The sequence below is a fragment of the Colius striatus genome, chromosome 14, assembly GCF_028858725.1.
Source record: "Colius striatus isolate bColStr4 chromosome 14, bColStr4.1.hap1, whole genome shotgun sequence".
Taxonomy (NCBI): domain Eukaryota; kingdom Metazoa; phylum Chordata; class Aves; order Coliiformes; family Coliidae; genus Colius; species Colius striatus.
Window position 1 is genome coordinate 12,911,118 of NC_084772.1, and position 21,564 is coordinate 12,932,681.

The window sequence follows — 21,564 nt, forward strand, 5'->3', positions numbered from 1 at the left end:
TCAATTTATTAGGCACGCGCAATTTGGGTTATATAATACCTAACACAACTTTTTTCCCCCCTGAGAAAAAGCAACTAGAATCACAAAAAACACCACTCTAGACAGTTCAAGTGGACTAAGCACGTCGTTAGGATAACACACAATTTCAAAATGCTATACTTGAGAACAAGTATATGTTAGAACTATCTCCAAATACAATCAAGGGTTATGTCCACATGTATGTACGAAGTTAATCCCAACAGAAAGATGCTGTTAGAAAAACTGACATTAAAATAAATATTTCAGTTTGAAGACAAATCAACTCATGGATAAAAAGTTAGAAGTTAACAATGAGAATTACTAAGTAACATCAACAAAAAGTGCAGTGAAAACAAAAAATTATGTTCACAGGCAATCCAATAGCTCAGAATTTCAGAACACACAACAACTGTAATCTAAACAGCTATAAAAACACTCTACAGTAAACCAACCAGAGAAATAAGTATGCTTTTATGTAAGAACTACTCTGTATATGAAAGAGCCATCATCAATAGTAGAGTTTCATCTCATTCAAACATGAATACAGCTGTTGACAAACAAACAGATGAAACAGGGATGACAGAACGACTCTCCTCTTAAACTAGTAATGAATGTTTTAAATAGAGGCTCTGAAATCTATTGGCCTGGTTCCATGAAGGATATCTCAATCTGTTTTTAGATGGTTTAACAATATAAAATGCCCTCTAGAGTATTCAAATAGTTTATTTAAAATATATACATATGCATACTACCGGGCTGTCACTGTGATGCTGCATAGTAGACTCAATTCACTCCAGAACAAACACATACTGTCTACTTTGTTATAACAGACACTTTGACAGCAGACATACAATTCAGACAATTAAAAAATACATTGCATGGAATAGAACAGGTAAACCTATAAATTACATTGGAAGTAACCCTACAACTGTTACACTGACAGAGATAGTGGCTTAATTCTATCAAGTTAAGCTTCTCTGAAGGTGTTTTAAAGAAAAACTGCAGGACTTCTAACTACTGACTAGGAGAATTAGGATTCATCAGCACATTTTCAAGCTTCATAATAATCAGCCTTTCCTCCTATGTGTGTTCTAGCCTAAAAATCTATTTGGATGAAGTAAGAAAATCCAGGACTAATTTTGTGATAGGAATTGTTGCAGGTGTATGCTGTGTTGTCAATGCAATAGAACTTTTCCAAAGAAAATTTATAATAATGCTAAGTAACAGACACAAATACAGTATTTCACAAAATCATGCTATTAAAAAGATTATTTCAGAATGCAGAAAATTCCTGGATTAACATGAAATGAAAATTTCATCAATGATCCTCCAATGCATTTTTATCACACATATTTAAGGAAAAAGAATTTGAAAATACAATAAGTACAGGTAAAATGCATTCAATATGGCCAAACCAGTTCCACAGTTCTTAGAATGTCACATTGGTAATTACTCTATTCAGCCAGTGCTCTGTAATGGTAAAAACTGAAGTAGAAAAATTGGGTGAAGAGAAAGAGAAACAAACTAAGTCAAGGAATACAGTATGCCAAACTTATGCTTCATTATTGCACCAACACAGTTAACTTACAGTTAAGATTCTCCACAAGTTGTAACATTTTAGGGATAGCCAAGCACAAGCAAATGGCAACATCTAGTTGCACAAGAAACCAGTTAGAATTAAATCACACTGGAGGAATTAATAAGCTGCTGCAGATTCTAAGCTTGTGAGGAAATCATGCTCTGTTGACCATCGAATACACAGCAAAGTTTTTTGGAACCGCTAGTGGAGGTTCTACAGACCACTGACTCACTCAAAAGACTGAGATGTACACAACATATCTTTTTCCTTGTTCCATGGATTTAGTTATCATGCAGCATCAAAAGGGTCACTTTTTATCCCATCCTTCACTACACCCTGCTATCTCTCACTAATATTAAATAGAAAATACAGTGCAGCCTAATCATTATCTGCTCTTGAAAACAATACTGGTTACAAACCAGAGAAAATTGTCACACTTAGAGCCAACTGCTAAGCCATATAATTTTATTCCTGAAAGCATTGCCCCTTTGTAAACAGTGGAAACTCAGAAATTCATAAACTAGCTTCTAAAACCCAAATAATACAGCATTCTTATCCACCAAGAAATATCTTATGAATGAATAAAAGTGAAAAAACCCACAATTTTTAAAGGTTTTTTTTTTTGTTTCTTTCCCATAAAAAACACTGAAAAGTCAGGATTTTTCAGCATTACTTATTTGTGAGGGTCTAATCTGCTTATCTTCCTCTTTTAAAAGAAATACTACCCATCTTACTAGCAACGTTCAATACCTAGAAAGTTACAAGAGTTTGTATACACATCAGCACGCACATGCATGAAGAACATCAACTCTGCCTCTCAGCTTCCACAAAAGAGGAACAAAAATCTTAACAGCTCTTTGCATATGTTTCATTGTGCTGTCCCACAGAAAGATCAGGGTTTTAAGTTTTATAATCCTGAATGGAATAGTTGAAGAAATACATTATCTGCTAAGAAATATTCATTTTTGATTTTGCATCAAAGAAAAATGTGAAACAGACAGTCCTGTCTTCCTACATGCACAAATGGCAATGATTACCAGCCAAAAGATGACTAGATACAAAACTGGATGAGGAAGCATGTAGGATGAGGATGAATATCTTTGCATGAATTACCTTTCACTTACTTCTTCCATTTAAAAGGATCAATAATAATATTAGTCATTCAGATTTAAAATAAACTTTGGATGATAACACTGCCAAGTTACAGTAGAGATAAGAACACACAATATACTAAGAAAACTCACTATAACTTTGGGGCATTTGGCTGGTGGTTACTGCCAAAGACTGAATAGCATCTGCTCTCACTTTAGCAGTTTATATTCTGACTCTGGTGAATGGAAGCACAATCTCTAAAACAGCCTTTGGGGAACACTACTGAGTTGCTCGACAGAGCTCTTACTCAGAAAAGAGAGAAGGAGATTAATATTACAGAAAACTTGAAAGATCTAGCTTCTGAGAAAAGAGAGAAGAGCAGTTTCCTAATACTGTACATAGCACAAATCTCTCTTTTACTAAACATTAAAAACGTGCCCTAAAACTAAAGTGATCATTAAATATTAATAGATTTAAAGGTAGAAAATAAGGTCTGTTTAAGTCATATTCAGGTAAAAGTAAGAAGAGACAATGTATTTAATCTCATTTGTCAACAGGCATAATGAAAACAGAAGAATGAGGACTCACATAACATACTTTCATTTTCCTAATGTGCTTGAGAAGGTCACAGCCTCCTTTGCTTAGTCCTGGTGTGTCTAGGCACAGCAACATATGGTAAGACTGAGTTTGGTCATGAATTTACAGTGTCATTATTTTAAGTGCCCAGTAGCACAAACTACTAAATTTGTGTGTGGTCCTATGCAAACAACAAATCTGGCCACACACAGTGAAAACCAAGCTTCTAAAACTTCAAAAATATCAGCTGAAGGAATTCTCTCAAGAGTCATAGATCCCAGATAGTAGCCACTGGTGAAGCCCACAGCCACTTTTAAAACTAAAGGCTTCATGCAAAGCCAAAAAAAGCTCTAAGAGTGGCTGCAGGAGATCACTAGGAGTGGCTGATCTTCTGGATTCACTGCTTTTGAGAAGTAAATCCCTGCAGCTGCTTTTAAAAGCTTTGGAAGTTTCATTTCAATTATCAAAGCCAATAAAGCTACAAAAACAGCCATAGGGATTTGCTCCTCTAAGGAGCAAACCCCAAAAGGCAGTGATGAATAGTGTGATGGGTTGTGTGGCTCTTAAAGTATGTACAGATTCCTGTAAGTCCTGCACTTGTAATTGCAGCTTCATGTTGTGCAGCAATTGTTACACCCAGACGGTTCATTAAGGCTTAGATGGCAAATTCATTACTGATTTCCCATTCTTTTGAACAATTTTATGTCTGTTTCCTTTTTCTTACACCTGTATAAACTATTATGCGATCATCTCTCACAACAGTTTCTCAAACATTTTCTCATAACCTTGCTGGCTTCCTATCTCAAGCAGTGGTAAGCCATCTCACAAAATGTTGCGTACATGCCTTCCCAGACTGCAACATGGTAACTATAGCATGCAAAATAGTTAATGTCTCGGAATGACAACTTAAAAAGTGCGAGGCCTTACAAAAAGTCAACAAAGAATTCCATTAATTCAATGAAAATAAACACAAAAAAACCATGTCATAAGTAATCTAACTGTACTGATTTGTTGCAAGATTTTGCTCTTATCTATAAGTAACAAGGACTAAATGTCTAAATATTTTACTAGTTTAACTAGTGACATAAGCATAGTTCTAAAAGAAAGATATAATTTATGTCTCAAAACAATTTCAGCTTAGTATCTTAAGATACTGATAGCTCTGATACTAGCAAAATTATGTTGAAAAATATACATTTAGGTACTAGAACATTTAAATTCTGAACATACCTACTAACCTTAAAACATCACAAATTTTGAATAGTTACTACTTTAACTACAGTTTTTAACTTCTGTTTTCAAATAGCAGAATAAATAAAGACACTTTTTTGAAAAAATGCTATAAGAAAATCACCATGAACTTCAATAGATGCAGGTGTTAAGAACTGGTTTGTATGGGAAAAGAAAATCTTGACAGATAACTTCAACATTCTGTTAAATGTTATTCACAGGTGTCCTTTGTGACCTGTACTACTTACTTTACCTCTCTGTTCCAATCTTCTCATGTGTAAAACATGAAGGATTGTGAGAAATAATTAATGTTTGCAAAGAGCTTTGAGATCCTTGGATATAAAAACATGGGGAAAGCATGAAGTATAAAAGTACCAGTATACAATTGTTTTTTAAGTTAAGATAGCTAAGTGACTTTTATCACAAAAACCTTGAAAGTTTAGTAAGACATTATGTAACAAAATGCTTAAAAAACAATATTAAGTGTTAAGCATATTCTGTTCCTCAGAATTGCATCACTCCAAAGGAAACACATTCAAAAAGAAAAGACATGTTTCTCACCCATTTCAAGTATGCGCTTATGTAGAGGTATAGCAGCAAGAAAGGGTTCATCTTTACAGGACTGTATCTGGGTTCCAACCAAGTCAGAGTTGGTAGCCATAATTCGGGCACTTTCTTCATTAAGATTAACGCCAGCCATAGAGGCAACATCATTGATGTCATCATCATCTCTATAATTAAAAAAAGTCATTCCGTATGTAATATACTCATTTTTTACATCATCTGCTTCTCCAAAAGTAATCATCATGCAACATACCCAGTGGCTGGGACAATTTGAGGCACAGTCACTGGGGTCTCCACTTTCATAGAATAGATTATAGAAAATAACTAAATATTTCTCTGACCACATTAGGCAAACTTTAGGAGCAGGACAATTAGTCTGAAACAGGAGGTATGACAGAGGTGACTTTTCATCATCCAAGTCAGTGATATCAGTGAAATCAGGATGGTCAGGAAACTAAAGGCAATGATCACCTCTAAAGACAGAGCATTTGGCTCTTCTCTTTATGCTGAAAACCAGGAGTAAAAAGATAAATCGAATAAAACCCCCACAGATATTAAAAGCGAAACCATATATGTGGAATCCTGCACTGTTTCACGAGTTCCTAACAAAATGGGCATCAAAGCATTTACGGCAATAGATAGGAAAGATTCTGTGACCATCGTGAGTTCATAGGTAAATATGAGTTCCAAGTGTGGTTTGAATATGCACTGGTACTTTCTCTGGCAAGATACTAGAGAACTAGAACATGTCAACTAGTTTTAGGAATATGAGCTTCATTTGAGAAAGTCACTGTTTGCCCTGCAGTACTCCACCTTTGACTTTCCATACCTGTAACTCTCAAGCATCTTTTACCTCCTATCTCTGTGAGTTATGACTCATAACCGTGGAAACAACCATCTGGTTTTAGCATATTTTTTTAGGAGCTATTACTGACACAAACACTGTATTTCAGTATTTTCTAGGCCCAATAACACAACTTTTGAGAATACATATATATAGAAAATATCCACATACATCCAAGTCCAGATTTCTACTACTGCATATAGTAAACAAAAACTTAATTTAAAAGATTTTATTATTATTATTATTATATAGACATTGTTCTATGTACCCTAGAATATTTTCTATCACTTGTGACAAGTTTAACATCTACACAAAAAAATAAAAGCTACAAGTAAGGTCTGAGAACAAAAGAAGAGATATCTAGAAATCCATAATCTAGGTCCTCTCTGTCCTCACATACTGCACTAGAACAGCCGATTTTGGTAGAAGACTTCTATGGTTTGTCAGACACTGGTTTTGTTTTCTTTTGCACAAAGAAGACAACAAGGGATTTTTGTTTGTATAAACTTGGAGAAGAGTGCTGAATATTTGAGGCAGAAAATGGAAAACTTTACAATTGTCAGAAAAATGCTACACAAATGAGCTTTTATTTTCCATGAGTGCTAAGTACTTGATTTATCCTCTTAAAATCAAATTCCTGAGGATAGCATCACAAAATTTATCTCCTGCCTTGATGGTCTTCATGCTAAGTCTAAAGGATTTTCATTTTTACATTTCACATGGTGTGGATGTGATACTCATAACAGGGTCAAAGAGCTGCTATGAAGAAACTGGGCTGCTATGCATTCAGTGCATAGACAACCAAACTACTCTTTGGTCTTGTCCAATTAGTTGTTAAACTGCCCTCATATCCCGACTGATACATGTAGTTGTCCATATAACTAACAGTGACTCAAATATTCAGTGAGGAGTTCAAAAGATTCTAGCCACAAATGAAAAACAACAACTAAACCTGAAAAAGGGGGAAAACTAAGATTTTTGATGGGGTTAAAAACCTCAGTGTTTGAAATAGAATGAGCATCTCCAAAGGTAATCTACTTAGGACTCACAAGGCCCAAATGTGACAAGTCTTTTAAACCATGGTAAAATCAAATTCATATAAAGGTAGCTACCTAACAAACCCAAAACTATTTAAGTTGGTGGAAGCTACTGGAAAAACGCTTAAGCCCAGAACTTAAATATAAATCTAAAACCAACCAAACTACAAAACATTAACTAATTTGTTCACTTAAGAAAACAAAAATCCAACACTGATTCCAATTAGACCTTCACATTCCTGTGAGGTCCAGCAGTGCCTGGGTACCACTGCCTGCTGAGGGGAGCTGAGCACAAAGACTCAAGGGATCTTGAGAAAATATTAATTGACCAGGATACTCATATGCTTTCTCTATACACACCCCCTATGACCTCACTTGCTTTAGCATACATTTACCACACAGTCATGCATAATCTCACTAGCTGTAAGTAATACAGTCTCAATCCTCTATTTCCAGATCATGTTGCCAGGACTGAGGTACTTTTATCTCCTACAAGCAATCTTCTATACAAAAATCAAGATAGTGCTCTTGATTTCACGAATACAATTTTAAAGCGAAGTTTATACTTTTCTCTAATTAATAGCTGAAGAAAGCACAATGTATCTTTTACCTTCGTTCTGCTTAGTATTTTAGCTATTCCAATTTTTATTAGGGTATAAATCTGTGACTACATTATAAATAAACATATTGTCTGAAATAAAAACACAATTTGGGCACAAACTAGGATTCCAATTAAAATATAAAAATCAATGCCACAGCATTTATAAAGACCATCATTGTAGCTCCTGAACAGAATCATTTACTTCCATCTTACATTGGCATCAACTATATGATTACTTTATTTATTTTTAATATTACATGGAAGATGGATATGAAATGTTTTAATTACAATTGGGACTACATTTTTTTCAGTCTACTGAGAAAAATTCTATTAATATATGTCTTATTTTACTTTGAGGAACTTCATCGTGAAAAAGAGGTTGGGGTTAGATACTGAAAAACACACACATTTATATATAAAGAGGGCTGGCATTCTTCCCAATTTCCCATAAAGGTCAACTTTTAAGTCCAAATGAGGAAGTTTTCAGAAGTCATTTTGTGGAACAAAGATGCCATCCAGTGGTCATCTAGATTGATATCTTTCCCTTTTCATCCCAGCACAATACTTAAAAATTTTGTGTTTCTTGGCATGTATCTCTGCAATCATACTAATCAAAATGTTTCAGTACTTATATCTGGTTTTCACTGAATTACATTCTGAGTCTTATGGGATAAATCTAATGTTCCAACACACCTGCAATTTTTAAGACAACGTGGGTTCTTGAACACTTTCCAAAGGTAAGCTACCTCATGAAGTACTCCAAGAGTTCAACTCTTCCTCCTATAGTCCACCTACTGAAACACCTCTCCCTCTTCATTAAAAACATTCATGCAACTACAAAAAAAACCCACTTAAATTTGAAAATCCAAATTATTTGCAGCACAATAGTCCATAAAATATTTCAAATATTTTGCTTAAAATAAGACAACCCACTGTAAAGATCTGGTAGCATTTTTCTTTTGAACAACTCTTAACTGCACAATTGCATACTGTTTTCCTTTGTCATGCACTTCTTAAGATTTGAGCCAATGAAGTCCACATCTGCAATACTGAACTGCTCCCAGATCAGCTGTAAGAATACACAAAGCAACAGGGACAACATTATGCTATTGATTCCCCTCCTCTCAAAAGTGAAATTTCACGTTGTTAGGGCAAAGTACCTACACACATGCAAGACTTTGAGCAAGTCAAGCAAGTTCCATGAATTAGAAGATCGGAGATCAGCAACAACACATATGATATAAAAAGTGACTTGAAATTATATTAACAACCCTTCCTATATCACATGTCATAATGGCATAAATTTTATTTACATAAATTTATTATAACGTTTATTCTAACCTTCAAGCTTTAATTTAAAATTTCTCCCTAGGACTTGTCATACAATTCACAGAATCACAGAATCATTCTGGTTGGAAATGATCTTTAAGATCATTGAGTTCTACCACTCACCTCATATTGCCAAGCCCATCACCAAGCCATGTCCCTCAGCACCTCATCTATACAGCTTTTCAGTATCTCCAGGGATGGTAACTCCACCACCTCCCTGGGCAGCCTATGCCAGTGTCTAACAACCCTCTCAGTGAAAAAGCTCTTGCTAATCTCCAGTCTTCACCAGTTCATCTTTCTTTGAACACACTCCAGAACCTCAGTGTCTTTCTTGCAGTGAGGAGTCCAATATTGAACACAGTATTCAAAGTACAGTCCCACCACTCAAGGTGTATGTTGGATCTTGTCACTGATAAGCAAAAGGCATGACAGAACACACCACATTCGTGGTCAGCATTTTTCTTTATTTTTGAAAAATATGGAAAAAAATACATCATCACCTTAGAGCTTGAAATATTTACTTAGGAAAACAAGGAAACTTAAAGCTTACAGTTTTATGTCATATATCATTTTGAGAGGAAAATTCTTAAGTTATCCAGAGTTACAGTTACAGTTTATTAGTTTATTTTTAGTTTAGTAGTTTACTAGTTTATTAATTAATTAATATTTTATTAGTTTAATTTATAGTGTATTAGTTAAACTATATTGTTAACACCTATATTACCTTTCTATCTCTCCTTAAAAGACAGGCTGCTTTGAACATTATTAGATGTAACACTGTGCATTTTGAGGCATTTTGACAGAACTATGTTAAATTTTTCTTTTAAAAAATAAAATAACAGGCAACAGATTCTTTTAGCTCTGCAAAAGTGGCCTGAAAACAAATCTTTCATTCCCAGGTAGGCTTCCAAAGAAAGTGTTGTTCAGCATCAGTATAAAATACAAATGGTAAGATGAGGTTCATATGATCTCAGTCATTCCATAGAACTGATTCTGAAAAAAATTGCATCACATTGGCTGCACAAAACCTGATACTGGCAGGCTCCAAGAGGTTACATAAAAGTTCAAAATATTGTTTCAGGAAAAGAAAGGTTGCCATGAAGGAGGGAACATGTGGCTAGCTGGTACATTATGGTAAACATAGCATCATCACACACATTAAGTAATGGAATAGTTCTATGTTTTGTCACATTTTACATGCAATGCCACTAAGTCTTAATCAGTACTGTTAGGAAGCTGTAGCATAATGCAAAAGTACAAATGTGTATCTCCATTCTTGGAGATGTGTAGAACTGGACAAGTCTCTGATCAAATCAATCTTGCTCTGAGTCAGAAGCTGGACTAGCTAACCTCCCAAGGTCCCTTCCAATTGAAATGATTCTGACTCAGTATCAGGGGCAATAAATGTTTCCACTAGTTCTTTTTATTAACCACAAGGTGAACTATGGGTAACAATTATTTTGAGAGTCTTCTACTTTCACTGTCATCAGTGCTACATTATGTAGGCGCAAGTTCTGAGGTTACCGAACTAGATGATGATGTACACAGCATTTGTAGCTAAATAAATGTGTAGCCCTTAGCAGTGTGCCTTCTGCTTTATCTCTCCCCATTACACAAACCTCTAGCTGGTCTACTGTGGTACAAATCTAAGTCTGGATCTCTACCATTAAAAAATCCCGGCGAATTAGAAAAAAATGGAATACAACTTTTCATCCTTAGATATTACTATAGTTGAAAGGTCAATTAAATTAAATTGTTTATAGTTCTCTCTGAATAAACTAGCAAAAATAAACTGGAATACTGCAAAAGGTGGCATAAAATTTCATGAATACAACAACCTGACATTTCAAAAGTCTTGGGCTGAAAACTCAGCATCATAGAAAAACTACTATCCAGTGAACTCATGTAAGCAGTGTTATAGTTCATTAGTAAATGCTGGAATTTGCAAAAAAATGCTAATTGCTACGTCTTTCACGTAATTCCTTCCTGTACTTTCCACAGTCCAGAACAGAAGAAACTGAAAATAACGAAGTTGATGTTTCCATTTCTAGTGACCAACACTTTGCTCACAAGAGTGAAAAGCTCAAGTAAGTTATTTTAAAGAAAGTAGAATGTAAAATAATGAAACAAATATGCAATAATAAAACACTAAGGGCAAAATAAATTTATACATAACACAACTATTTTTCAAAATTCTTGCTTTGCTTTAGATGCTAGTTTGCCTTCTGGCTAAAAACACATTCTTCACACATGCTGGGAATGTTGAGGAAAAGTAGTCAGCATTCAGAGGATTAATACAGATTTCCAGCTCTGTGCCTTTAGGCTTAATAGTCAGACATCTATTTGTCCTCAGGAGAGGTTAGGGGTTGAAATGCAAATATGCAAACAAATGAATTCTTTGTTAAGATATCAAGGAAAAGCTTGATCTTTGCTGCTGTTTAATAAATCCTTGCAATTTTATGGATTTGTTTAAATGTAGCTTTGTGTCTTACTATTTTGAAGGAGAAAACAATGCAAGGAAACAAACACATTCATTCTGACTAAAATTTGTTCTCTGGAGGAAAAATGACATACACCCTTGACAGCTTATTTACCAAACTCACTAAAGATTTATTGATTTATCAATCAGTGCCTTGAGCATTTGCTTCTCCCCAAGGGAAAATTAACAATTCCAGCTAACCTAATATATTCTATGTATAAACTAAGTGAATGCAAGAATCAATCCTGGCACAGTTTACAACATTCAGTTAAAAAAATGCTGTCCCTTTTGGTGTATGTAAAATTGAAAGCTATACTAACGAAGAATAAATGCTCATGTTGCTTACAAACATAAAAAATACTTATTAAGACAGTACAATTGAACCCAACAGACATTTTAAATCATTTAAATACTCAGTGGGAGGCAAAAGCATTGGAAAATAAAAAATTGAATGATTTTGCTTCTAGATTAATACTAAGTACTACCACTATTAGTTGCAACACTGACATGCCTCAAAGCAGAGATATTTCAGAGCTACAAATTCTCCTTTGCTTCACCTGCAAAAGCATAAGCCTAACAAGTAATTACTGGTTTGATGATTTCAGAGCATCATAAGAATTCCAGAAGATGAAAATGAAAACCTTGGAATATTTTATAATTTATCAAGGAAAGGAAATATTTAAACACAAATAAAATGTACCTTCATCAATAGAAAAAAAAATATGGTAGCAAAAGCAAAATGCAGTAAACAGAAAAATAGCTTTCCATTACAAAGAATAAAAATATCTAATATACACATAAAAGTTTGAAGTACAAAGAACTCATATAGCAGCTGTGCTATAGCATCAATGCTACTGTGTTGAACCTTTGCAAACTCTTTACTACAGGGCCTCCCAGAATGCCTCAACCACTGTCACCTAAGTAAGCATGTGAAAAATAGATACAGCAAAGTCTTCTCTTTAAAACAAAGAACAACAATCCCACCAAAAAAAAGCCCCCAAACCCACTACCATACCATATAGTATTTGCTCTATGCTGATGAGTGAATAGCTGCAGAAGCCTACCAACAGGATGTCTTGTCACCACAATTAGTATCTACTCAGCAAGACACATTTCATATGAACATTGGAGTCTGACACAGAAAACCAACAAGGTGTTTTTTTACAACTTCATACACATAATTCAATTACCCAGAAGTTTTATGATAATCCACAGAACTGAAGGCTTTACTAAACATTAAAAAGTGCATTTGGAGAAAAATCCTCAAGACATGTCATGACCTCCTCCTTTTTTTAAAAATAGAACTAAATAAGAAAATTGCCATCCATCACAGTAAGAAAAGGGAGGAATTATTGTAAAACAGTGCCCTCTGGTGTTAAGCGAATTCTAAACCTTATTTTATGTTCACAATCCCCCCCAACCACCCCCCTGCATTTTTATTATTATTTTTTATTTTTTTACCTGAAAGAACCACCTCCAGGGTCATTCAGCTTGTTTTTCTGATTTGCAGAGACCTGAACACCAAAGCCCCCAGGACTTTTGCTGGCTTGTATTGTTGGTGCCTTCCCTACTGTGCCTGAAAAACACCAAGCAATGTTATTATGAGCTGTCTTAGACAATTTACATCAAAGAACCTTCTGTCCAGGAACTAAATTTAACTGTCTGTAAATTGCAAACAAAGGAAGTTATTATTTTTAAAGATTACACTGCTGAAGAAGAACAATTTAAAATACAAAATTTATTTTAACATTACAGTTTGCTCAATATTTACAGAATACTGAAGATTCCAAGACTGAAAACTGTTGGCCATAACTGGTTATAATACACATAACAGTTATAAGAGTGTTTGCAATTGCCAGCAAACCATTTTTCTACATACTCTGCACAGAATAAAGAAGCAGAATTTCAAATGTTCTTAACACAGATGCTTTGAGTCACAGTGACTTGGGGTATTAACTATGCCTTTTACATTTTTGTAGATACGTATTTCTTTGTTGCAGTGAAAAACATTTTCAGAATTAAAGAAAATGTTTTATATTGTATGTAAGAGAAAAAATACTATTGTAAAATTCCACATTAACTCCCCTCATGAAGGTCATCTTTTAAATCACTGTTTTAAAAATAATTAATTAATTCATATCTCTATCTAGATGTTAGAGGTCTATATGTAGAAGTAAAACTGGCCTAAATTAGCCAAAATGTGATGGATATTCAGCTTCTTGTGACAATTAAAAATTTGGATATTAATTCCTCTTTGATATTTGGGAAAATCTAACAAAAATAATTACAAATTTATACTGTGAATTAGTAAATCAGCAGACCTATGGTATTATTTAAAATATTGTTTCAGTATTCAACTGAAAAAGCACTGACAAATGAAACTTTTGCAGAAAACCCTCTTTTACTGTTTAAACACATGTTTACTTGACTTATATTTTATTTCCTTTAACCCCTCTTATATTTTGGCATGAGAAAATAACTAATTTGTATGTCTACTTGACTTAAAAGATCTCACCTTTTTCTTGTACATCACTCAATTTTATTGAGTGTTACGTACACAGTCTTTGAGAATTTGAGAAGCACATGAAAGTTATTCCTGCACACCTATAACTCAGTTGCATATAAATGGCACAGTATGAACCTTAGTAGAGTTATATGATTTCTCTTTCATGAATTATAAAAACCTGAAACACAACTAACCCAAGAAATCCTTTTTAGAACACTTCTCTGCTAAAACAAAAGTTAGTTTTGAATGAGCCCAGTCTTATTTTATTTTTAAGTCTTCATCAACTTCAACATATGATTTCAAAGCAAAACAATTTGACAGTGTTCATTCAGTTCTTTAATCTGTATGAATAAACTGTTGTGTGGCCTCTGAACGTTAGCAAATACCAAACAGGATTTAGAGCTTCAAGCTCCAAGCCTGGGGAACAAAAATATTTTGTCATCAAAATATCCAAGGTCCGTGAGATGTCACAGGTAGCATTAGCTCATGGACCAGACAATTCATTTATCTATTTCAGATGAACTAACTGAAAGGTGCTCTACTAAGGGAATTAGAAGGAAAAAAATAATACAACAATAAAAATTAACATATCTCTGCTTTCTACAGTTAACAGCTAGGAAATTGAAAGTGTGTTAACCTTCAAAATTACTGCAATGGCAAAATTAAGGTAACAGTGGCACTCCTCCAGAATTATTAGTATCATATTATTTTAGAACTAGTATCAATGGTTTGTTTTCTACAGAATAAAATTTTTCATTAACAAAAAAAAACTAAGGAAAAAACTCAACTCAAAAACATACAGTAGCAGAGTAGTTCACTTCTTGATCTCAGAAAAACAGTATGTCTACATTGGATATGGAAATGTAATTCTATTCAAATGGATCTGGCAAAGTAAATACAAGTTGTGCGATGACATACAAGTTTCCTGATTGAAATTACAACTGTGCATAGTTATGCAGTTAGACACAAAATATGGCTAAAATATTGACCTGTACTATGAAGCAGGGCATATTTTGAAAATTAAAATCACCTATGGGCCTAGATATTTCACAGGATTGGTAATGATATACAGAGTCTTTCACCAGTGGGTCTTAAGTTTCAAATTTTAAGTGACGTGATCTAGAGAAATAAGCCCAAATTTGAAGCTTATAAATTCCTAGTTGCATTTCAGCACAGGTTAAATAGCTGTAATGAATACTCTGCCTAATTATTTTATTCTTTGGCTCTATTCCCCCATCCCTAAGATATAATTCATCTAATTATTACACTGATAAAGGCTTTGACAAAGGAGTGTGAATTTTTTGTGCAGTAACTGTAGTGTTACTTCCCCTGGTGTGGAAGTAATTTTATTAATAAAGAAGTCCTTAAAGTCTGTCAACTTTATCTATACTTATTGTTTCAAAAAGCATTAATCTATTCACATGGATGTATTAATAATAATGTAAAGATACATTACACTAGAAGAGTCACTCCTATCTGAGAAGGAAAATACACCATTCTGTAGAAGCCAGCTCAGTTCTGGTGTAACTATTCTTAAAAAAATAAACTCTACAAAATCCTACTACTGTAATTTTCTATACAGACCACATCCTATTCCAGTATCTTATCTCCTTCTACAGGAATACCTAGGCTAGTGTAAAATACCATTACACTGGTGTTCAACAGTAGAAAGTTTTAACAATATCTTAAAATGAAAATAAACTGGTATCTGATGGTATGCCACAGCAGCATCTCTTAGAGCTGCAAGCCACAGGCAGGCTTTTCCCTAGACGTGGGCTGAAGGATCAGTATTTCTACAATGGGAAGTTTTCTAAATTTCTGTTTGCTTTGTCTGAGTAATTAAAATATTATAGTGGTGGGCTTAAACAAGTTTGGAAATAGGAATAAGTTCACCTGTAAGCAGGACTTTGCATGAATTGGTCTTTATGAACCACTGTCTTCCTTAAGCCAGACTGCTAGTTAAGTTGCATTTCACTGAGTGATCAGTGGTTATCATGAATAAATTTGTATTTTGAATCCACTGCTTACAAGACAGATGCCTGTATTATGCAAATTCTTGGCTCACTGTTGACTTTCAGAACTTAGAGACAGAACAAGCAAAGAAATGAAATCAACCTTTGCTCTCAAGCACATTAGTCAGAAGTGGAAGTTCATGCTGTAAGATGCCAAATACCTTCCCTCTTAATAAACTCAGGACATTAGTAACAGTGCTACCAAATACATGCCTTTAATGACAAGTAAATGCATTTTGTCCTAACTTAGAAACACGGGATTACAATGAGAGCTTGGTCTCCATGTCCATCCTAGCTATGGACTCTCTGAAGAGGACAGACCAAGTAGAACATCAACTACTATTAACAGTGATCATTGGTGATTTTGATGCTTTCTTTTCCCAAGGCGAACGGGAAAGACCAAGCAATGAAGTCAAACAGGCAGCAATAACTTTTATGTGCATGTAAACGAGTTTGATTTCTGATTCAGTACCTAAAGATGACAAACTCTGTATTCCATTACAAACCCTTGATCATCTAAATGCCCACATCCAAAAAGATACTCTTGCACATAATCAGGTAAAAGAAAAATCGAGCCTAATAGGTCCAGTGGTAGAAAGAAACAAAGGGATATTTATTAGGAAGTCAGAAGGCTTCAAGAATCCTCTTCAAAAGTAGGATGTATCAGGCAGACCTGTGCACAGACAGATGACAAATTTGTGTACAAACTCCACCTATTGCACCCCTGGCTAGTCGTGGTATGTCAGGTTGCTGCAGTCAGTCTCTGACCTCACCAAAGCGTATAACATACTGGCAGGGGGAAAAAAAAGGGCATGTGGGTTGAGAAATTTCTGTGCAACTCCTACTATGATCTCTGTAGCTGCAGAGACAGTGACTCTCACATTCTGCTTCAGGAGTGAGAGTTAAAAGTAGGATGATTAAATTGAGGCATCCTCTAAGCTTCAGGAAAAAAATGAAGTAGTCCTTTCTTGGCCCAGAGTCAGAGCTTAGGACAGTAAGAGACAAGCTCCTGACTTCTTTCAGAACTTTCCAAGAAAAACTGTTGAGCAAGGAGCTACGCATGTGAGAGTTTAGTCCTAAGGTTGTTTCAAAACATTTCACCATGTTGGTCTGAAATACCTTGAAACTGCAGAGTGAAAACATGCATTCCTCAGCCAGTATGAAGTAAAAAATAACTGCAAGGCTGCCAATGTCAACAGTGAAAGTTTTTCCCATGCTACTAGTTTGTAATTACAATGAAATTCATACAAAGGCAACAATCTCACTAAAACATTTAAACCCATACCTTGTGGTCTAATGGTCTGAGTTATTACCACTGGCATCCTAATCTGGGTAGTCTGGCAAGCAGGGTTTCGTTTCACAGTTTGAGCAGATGTTGACTGGATAATCTGCTATTATTAAAAAAAAGTATACTTACATTATACTCTTTATACACAAACACACACAACGTAAATATACTAATACCTGTAAGTACACATATAAGCATGTGGATCTCTAAAAGCATAACCAACTAGTGACAAAAGTCATGGTCATGTAATGCATGTGGTTGTGTGTGTGTGTATATACCTATTTCACCATTAAGCTTTAAAAAAAATCAAATCATATTCGACCCAAATGTCATATGGCACAACTTTCATCAAAAATATATTTCAAATTAGTAAGGTAAATAGAAAAAAACAGCATTTTTGTAGAAGAAAAAGCTGTAATACTTTTAGTGGTATCCACCTATGACTGTTAGGCCTTTCACTATATACCTACACTTTCTAAAGAAAATACATACTAAGAGTAAATTCTAAAATATTATGGGTTCCAAAGTCAAATATACACAAGAAAGAAGACAACGTTTTGTGCTGATCGTATACTATTCATCTTTTGAATGTTAAAATGGATATTTTCAAGATTTCACTTATTGCTAACTCAAGTTCTGGGGTCCTTTCCCAAAACTGGGTTAGGAACTTAGAACTTGACCCATAAACAAATCAAACAAAAAAGAAAATCCCTGCAAAAGTCATAGCTAAGCAACAGCAAAATGTATGTTCATGAAATTAGGGACAAGATAGGCACAGATGTAATGAACAGAAGATTCAAAAAGATGTATGGATGCTGCATAGCTAGAAAAAAGAAAACCATAAATAAGCTTTAAAAACCAAACACTGTCAAATAGCTGTGAATAAGATTACAACCACAACTCAGGCATGACAACTTCAGAAGTCATATGTGCTACTCATAGCCACAACTACGTTACTCCCATTGTGTAATGTGTCTGCTGTTTCTGAATTGCACGTCTGTCTCACATCCACAGGATGCAGTATTCCCTCCTAGAAGACAATACACCACGCTACATGAAACAAATAGGAACCACTGCACCTTTATTCAACACTAGTCAACATTATTCTTACAAACTGTATCTAAAACCACATTATTTAGCCAAATAATAAATGGCCAAATCTCTGACTTCAATATACGCTATGGAGAGAAGTAAAGGAGAAACAGGATTTTCAAACAAGATGTAAAAGTAGAGAATGAAGAGGCTACGGAACAAACAGAAAATTTTTCCATTAGCAGGAACCAGGGCTCCCAAATCAGAAGGAAGAGAGGTGAAAGCTACAAACAAGAATAATAATGAGAGAACGAGATCGGTAATGTAGTCTAGAGGAAAAAAACAGAGGGTCATTTTTGAAGTTACAAATTTGTATTCTGTACATCCTAAAGTACCAAAAGTTGTAAAGTCATGATAAACCTGTGAATGTAGAAGTATTAGCAATAGCTACCTTGCAGAAAGAGAAAATGGAAAAAACAGATTCATGATTCAGCTTTCAACTACGGCCACCAATGGAAAATGGAGCAAATGTAAATTTACTTGTTCAAGATAGGCAGTGAGTAAATAGTGACAGGAAATAAATAGAAGTGGTAAGTGAAAATGAATGAAAAAGTTCAATTTGACTGTATTTTGATGTACAGGAAACATGTACAGAGGTATTTTAATAAGTAAGGAGACAGAAGAGCCTACAGGAAAAGAAGACAACTTTGGTATGAAGAAAGAGAATATCGTCACTTTCACAGTAACTTAACAGATGAGTTTTCAGAGAATAATGAAGAAAAGCAGCCACAGCTTAACTGGCCAGAAGCCACGCCAAAAAGGAGATGGGTGATCTGTGGACAGAATTACTACCTAGCATTACAGTAATCATCTGTGATTAGATGGGATTTTTTTCCCTCTATGAAGCTATTTTTACAGTTCAGAATCAAGTCCTGTTTCACCTGATTAATATTTTAATATGAATGGCCTAAAAATTGAGACACTAACACCATTAAAGATAGAATAGTACTTAACCATTCACGATGACATAAGTAGTGACTGTTTTCTTTATTACCAAATATATTTTTAAAGTGTGCTTTAATAAGTACTATACTAGGACTTCAACAAATTTAAAAGTGCTAAAAGTGTAGAAAATTATTGAGAAGTAAACTTTTCCAAGAGGTATAGCTCAAACTCATAATCTTACATTCCATACAGAAACTGATCAGCCCCAAGTGAGTACTTTCTAAAACAAGCAATTGCATCTGAACTCAGAGCAATGTTTTACACCAACTTAAATTCCAGTTTCTATACAGTTTTAAGACACATTTCAACATAGGTTCAATCTTCAGCAACATTACCAAACAAAATAATGATCAAGACAGTGCCAAGGGAGCAAGTACTGTCATATACCAGCTTTTTAATCTTCAATTTATCAGTCAAAAGTTGAAGAATCATTTCCTAGGCTGCTGCACTTTGGAGGTCTTCAAGAAACACACTGAAGCAAGAGTCACACCCTTGTTTCCACAAGTGCAGTACATGAAAAAAACCCTACATTTTTTCTGTAAAATAATATTTTTCTGCAAAATAAGATGCACATTTGTCACAACATAAAGTATTAGCTTCTTCTTTTATTTCATCTTCTTACTTCTCTCCTTACTTAGATTCACCATTTGTCTGTTCCTCCAGAGAAGCTCCTTCTCTCACTCCCCAAATGCTTCAGACTACTACTCTGTCCATTTCTAAAGTGCATTTTATTTTCAAATCTGTAAAAAGGGATGTCATACAAAGGTGTTTCCATTAAATAAGCGTAATTATGAAGATGAAAAAAGGATATTTAACGATGACATTACTGATAGAATAACAAAGCGGTGACAGTTGAAATAGTAATTTTTCTTAAGACTCTTCTTCAAAAAGCTTGAATTCTGTAATGGTATGAGAAGGGATTAATAGTGCTCACTGAACTTAACTTCAAGCCTAAAGGTGATGATCACACCATAACAGGTGTATATCTTCTACAGTATATGTTATTGCAGGACAAAGAGCAAATTTAGACATGAACATAGACCAATAATTAACAAATGACCACCAAATACAGACTGAGAAAGAATTCAGCCAAAGAGTACAAAAATAGAAAGACTAATAACTAAATAAAAAGTAAAGCTATTGCCTACAAACCTCTGAAAGGAAAAGTCCTTTATGACAATTGGATTAGAACTCCGAGCTAAAGCTTTTGAGAACAGGGGTTTTACAAGTCATAACTGAGATGCTCCTTTACCAATGCAGATGCATGAGGTCCCAACAATATGTTCCCCTTTACTTTCAAAGGGCTGCCAAAATCAGTCAGACTCAATTTACATAAATCACACGTTACAACAAAAGCATCTGATCTAAAAGCATACGCATAAGAGTATTGCAATAAAAACAAAAGCATAGGAAATAAAAGCTTCTGCAAAGAATGGAAAATAAAAATAAATTTGGAAAAGATATTCTTTACCCAGCATTATTTTAATCTCAATTAAGTTACAAAATGTATTGTGGAAGGAAGAAACAAGCTACTTGTAAATGTACAAATTTCAGAATGGTTGTGGTCTGATATGACATTTATCTTCACTCATGAGTAAACACTTGCTAACTCACTTGTGGCTATGCCACTTATGATTTATCAGTCTACTCACTCCTGAAGATAAATGTCATATCAAACCTCAGCTATCATGTAATCTGGCAGCATTAACTTACAATGTTCATGCTTTTATGGGCCTAGAATTCATATTTACCACTGTTTACCATCCTGTAATAGTAACAGTTACAATTTTTCAACAATGTCTCAAAATTTGCATAAGCAATTATTTTTCCTCCCAGATAACAAAGGACGTTTTTAAAACTCAGCACGTAATTTTTAAAGTTAATCTGACAAGAATATTGTTCCGTGGAGTATATGTTTTCAAAGAAGCATTGAAGAAAAATAAAATCAAAAGGCACTGGATCATTTGTCCCACCTGCCTCCCAATTTATTCTGCTTTCTTACTACAGTATTTCACCAAGACCAATTTTGATTTTCATGACTGGAAGTCTGATCTGCCATCTAATAATCTGTCTTATTGTGAACATATTTTGCCTTATATCCTGCCTAAATCATATTTTGCTTAATCATATCCTGTTATTCATATCTATGCTCTCTTAGACGGCTCTAAATAATTCATCAAAATACTTGGATGTTTAAATCCTTAAAATATTTGCAAATGGGTTTTTATGCTCCCCTTTAGTCAGTGTTTGACCAAGTTATGTGTGTTTAATTCTCTTCAGCTTTTCTTCTAGCCTCCGTTTTCCAGACTGTCCTTTAATTGCTATCTTTTGTTACTGGTTTCCAACCATCATTCACTGCCAATATCCTCCTT

General features: G+C 34.5%; 1 protein-coding gene across 3 annotated transcripts in view; it reads right to left on the reverse strand.

Moving 5' to 3' along the window:
* The window catches only part of LOC133626787 (transcription initiation factor TFIID subunit 4-like), a 142,794-nt gene that overhangs the window by 95,156 nt on the left and 26,074 nt on the right, over positions 1–21,564 (reverse strand). For 2 of the 3 annotated variants that reach the window (XM_062007903.1, XM_062007905.1), the window contains exons 8-10: positions 17,153–17,258; positions 12,811–12,925; positions 5,057–5,226 (exon numbers count right to left, since the gene is read on the reverse strand). In XM_062007903.1, the coding sequence (XP_061863887.1) occupies positions 5,057–5,226; positions 12,811–12,925; positions 17,153–17,258 (391 nt within the window). The remainder of the gene's footprint in view (positions 1–5,056; positions 5,227–12,810; positions 12,926–17,152; positions 17,259–21,564) is intronic. The other variant, XM_062007904.1, reaches the window with a different exon arrangement.